General features: G+C 28.1%; 1 protein-coding gene across 1 annotated transcript; it reads right to left on the bottom strand.

Moving 5' to 3' along the window:
• Window positions 1-1,541: 1,541 nt before the first annotated feature.
• On the bottom strand, window positions 1,542-3,427 carry LOC124930324. Its single transcript, XM_047470679.1, has 7 exons — window positions 3,357-3,427; window positions 3,094-3,249; window positions 2,692-3,013; window positions 2,520-2,585; window positions 2,367-2,423; window positions 1,793-2,272; window positions 1,542-1,550 (listed from the first exon to the last, which is right to left on the bottom strand). Exons 1-7 carry the CDS (start codon window positions 3,425-3,427, stop codon window positions 1,542-1,544), a joined length of 1,161 nt encoding a protein of 386 aa, XP_047326635.1.
• Between the last annotated feature and the right edge of the window lie 386 nt (window positions 3,428-3,813).

The following is a 3,813-nucleotide window of genomic DNA, read 5'->3' as shown; positions in this document are numbered from 1 at the left end:
ATTAAGTTTAAAGAAACAAAATATATATTTTGAAAGTTGAGTTTCAAATAAGTTAAATAAAAAAAAAAAATTTATTAAAATTGGTTAATTCAATAATGACCGCCCACCGTAATAATCATCACCATAATAATCACCATTTGATTTTATTGAAACTTTTATAATGTATACATGAATCTAATTTCTGAAAAAAATTAAAACATAAATATTTATAATTTCATTATTCATTAGTTATCAAAAACATTTTTTCTTACTAGTGAGTAATATATATATTTTTAATTTATTAATATTATTTTAGTATTTCATTGTATATCGATATATAAAAATTTTAAAAATATTATAATTTTGCCATAACAATAATTTTGGTATCGATACCAAACCTTACATATTTTCGGCATACTGAAAAATCAATATTTTCAATACTCTGTGATACGGTATTTTTATATATTGATAATATTAATAATTTTTTCCCCTTAATCATTTGCTTTCATCTGCATTAATTTTAGTGTGAACCTTCATCTAAATGCATTAATTTTAGTGTGGAACCTTAATTGTACTTGTTTAAAATAATTATATGTTTTACCTATTAATTTAGTTGTCTTCCAGCAAAACACTACAATTTTTAAAATTATTTGATTAAATTATCTTTATTAATTGTCATATTTAAATTTAGTAATACGTAAATGATACAATTTCTTCACTCATTTGTGACGGTTGGGGCTTAAGTCATCGAAGCTAAGCCTCTAGCATGTCCCGTGGCTTGGGTTGCGGTAAGTTTTCAAATTTTGTGGATGTTTCTAACACAAAGCTTATATATATTTAAACAACTTAAATTCATACAAACAATTCACCTTCATTTTAAATGAATGTTTAATACGATTTTAAATGAATGTTTAATACGATTGATCATTAAGATATACCCAATTTTAAGATAATTCAATGTCACATACCCCTTTATCAAAAAATATGTGATTATTCATCAACATCAATTCACAAATTGAAGTTAACCATATTTAATTGTAGATTGAATTCACAAACTTTAAGTATTCATACCACACATTTTAAATGTTCTTTAATCCACATGAATTGAAGTTAATCATATTAAATTGTATATTGAATTCACAAACTTCACAAACTTAACTATTCATACTACACATTTTAAAATGTTCTTTAATCCATATGACATCACAATATCATTTTTATTTATCTAAATCTTAATTTTGGGACTTGTTTTTGTTCTCTTACAAATATGCTCTTTACAAAAATAAATCAGATAAGAAATACTCTTGAATAATTTATTAAAGAAATTTCGTTCCTACATCAAAAAAAAGTAAAACAAAATATATAATTACTAATACATCAACCAAAGCAACATAAACTAATTTTCCTTATGGAAAAAGGAAACATAACCAACCTAATTTTCAGTTAATTCATATATAGAAAACGATAATAGAAAATAAGATATTTTGGACTTAAGGTTCAACCATAACCATCTTCAAATTCAACCCCATCATTTATTGCATGAAAAGTACTTCTCTCATTGCTCAACAAACCTGAAAAAACAAGAATAACAGTATAAATTCAACAATTTCCTAACCTTTCAATTGTGTCAGTAACATCAAAAATAAATATTAAAGAATATTTACAAGAACTTCAAACTTCATTCATCTCTATGCCCACCAACTAGTTAGATCTTTGGTCTGCGATGAAGTTGATCCCTGCTAACCCAACAATCATATGAACTCTTATTATTTATTTATTTATCTATCATTTAGACAGTAATTTATGCACAAACCTGATTAAACATTTCTGATCTACTATTAATAATATTTGAGGATGTACTGTTGGATAATACATCTGAGTTCGATGCCGGCTTCAATGGATTCGAAACTGTCGCATGGGCTTCCGTTGAACTTGATCCAGCCAATGAAGAATGCACTAAAGGTGGTTCTGTTGAACTTGGTCTGGCCAATGAAGAATGCACTAAAGGTGGTTCCGTTGAGCTTGGTCCCTCAAAAGAATAATTCATTAAAAGTGGTTCTGTTGAACTTGGTCCCAACAATGAAGAATACACTAAAGATGAATTCGACAGGCCATACCTATTAACCATTGACAGACCCACGAAAGGGAATAGGGATTCGCTAGTCATGTTCATCATTCCAATCAAGGATCCTATTCCAAATGATGATGGTGATAAATTTTGCGTATGGGATGGGCTTAGTGATTGCATCATCATTTTCCTCATGCTTGAGTTGGCTTCGAGTACTTTATTGATCTAAATATAAAAATTAGTAAGAATAACAATAATTTTTACTTGAATTTCAAAGAGTTCATCTACTACTTGAATTTTGCATATGAGGTATTTGTACCTGAGCTTCATCTTCAAGCTTCTTTATACACTCCAGTCCTTTTAAATATGTGTCAGCCTTCAAAGAAACAAAGAACCAATATTATCATAAGTTATAGACTTCTCTATTTCAATATTTTACTAAAACATAGCATGGAATTGTTTGGAAAATCACCTCTTCACAATTAGGTTCGAGTTCTTTCAAAAGAAGCAACTTTCTAGTGATATCGTCTACGCTTCTCTGTTTTCAATCAACATACATCAAAAACAATAACAGATTAGTATACAAGATTAAAAAAATCTAAGACAAATTTAAAAATCATATCATAAGGTGCTAGAAAACATACATCACTTGGACCCTCAGATTCATCAGTTGGAGGAGACTTCCTCTTCAAATTGACCTTAGGTTTGTCACAAGCTCTTTCTAATGAAAGAATAACCATAGACTCATCGTGTTTAGTTTTAGATATTTGGTTTATAGCATGGGTTTGTTCATCAACAAGAGGATCTTCAATCTGCTTTCCCTTTGAAAAAGTTGCTTCCTCCTCTTTTGAACTTTGTTCATCATTGGCTTGAGAAAGTGATACATGACTTGCCAATTGAGATAAGTTGAAATGTTTCAAATCTGCCTTAGACTCGTTTTCATTATCCACATGATCATCCTTTAGTCTGCAATTTCAAAACAACAAAAAATAATCTTACCCAAAAGAAAAGAGACAAAAATCATTAAAAACTAAGAAAACACATACTGATTAGATGATTCAGCTCTCTGTTTAGTAGAAGATTCTAGCTCACTTTTAAGCATTTCATGAAACTCGGACATAGTCATAGTGAAGAATGATGGAGAAGAACCAAACGCTTGATCAATTACCAACGAAATTAACTCAAGAATCTGCTCAGTAAATCTGAATGAACATATAAAAGATATAAGTATATATTAGTATATTGAGATTTCAATCATTAGAGATAAAACCAAGATAAAAAAAGATAGAACTACAATAAAGTTATGAACCTCTTCATTGAATCAGTTCTTAATTTCTCAAGCTTCAAAGGGTAGAGGCTATCCCTAATATGTAGAAGCATATGAGTTTTTATAGGTCCTCAAAAGTTGTGATTTTACAAGTAGATAATACACACAATTTAATAAAAATGAAGAAGATAATAACACACAGTTTAAGAAAAAAGGATAATAACAAACTATTCTGAGTGCGTGAGAGACATTGAAGGTAGTCAAAGGCTTGGGAAGTGACTTAACTAAAGAGGAAACATTTATCAATGGATAATTTAGTTGATTTCTTCTTAAAAATAAATTTCTTAATTAGGTTGTATTTGGTAAATCCAACTTATTAAGTAAATTTATTGCTACTTATTTAATTATAATTTTATGTCAATTTTTCTTTATACTATGTTTAGATTAAATTTAACAAACATTAAAATTTTAAAAAAAATAAATATATTATATAGGTTGA

This window comes from Impatiens glandulifera, chromosome 3, assembly GCF_907164915.1.
Source record: "Impatiens glandulifera chromosome 3, dImpGla2.1, whole genome shotgun sequence".
NCBI lineage: Eukaryota > Viridiplantae > Streptophyta > Magnoliopsida > Ericales > Balsaminaceae > Impatiens > Impatiens glandulifera.
Note: the sequence above shows the minus strand (reverse complement) of the source record. Positions and strands in the feature narration are given on the sequence as shown.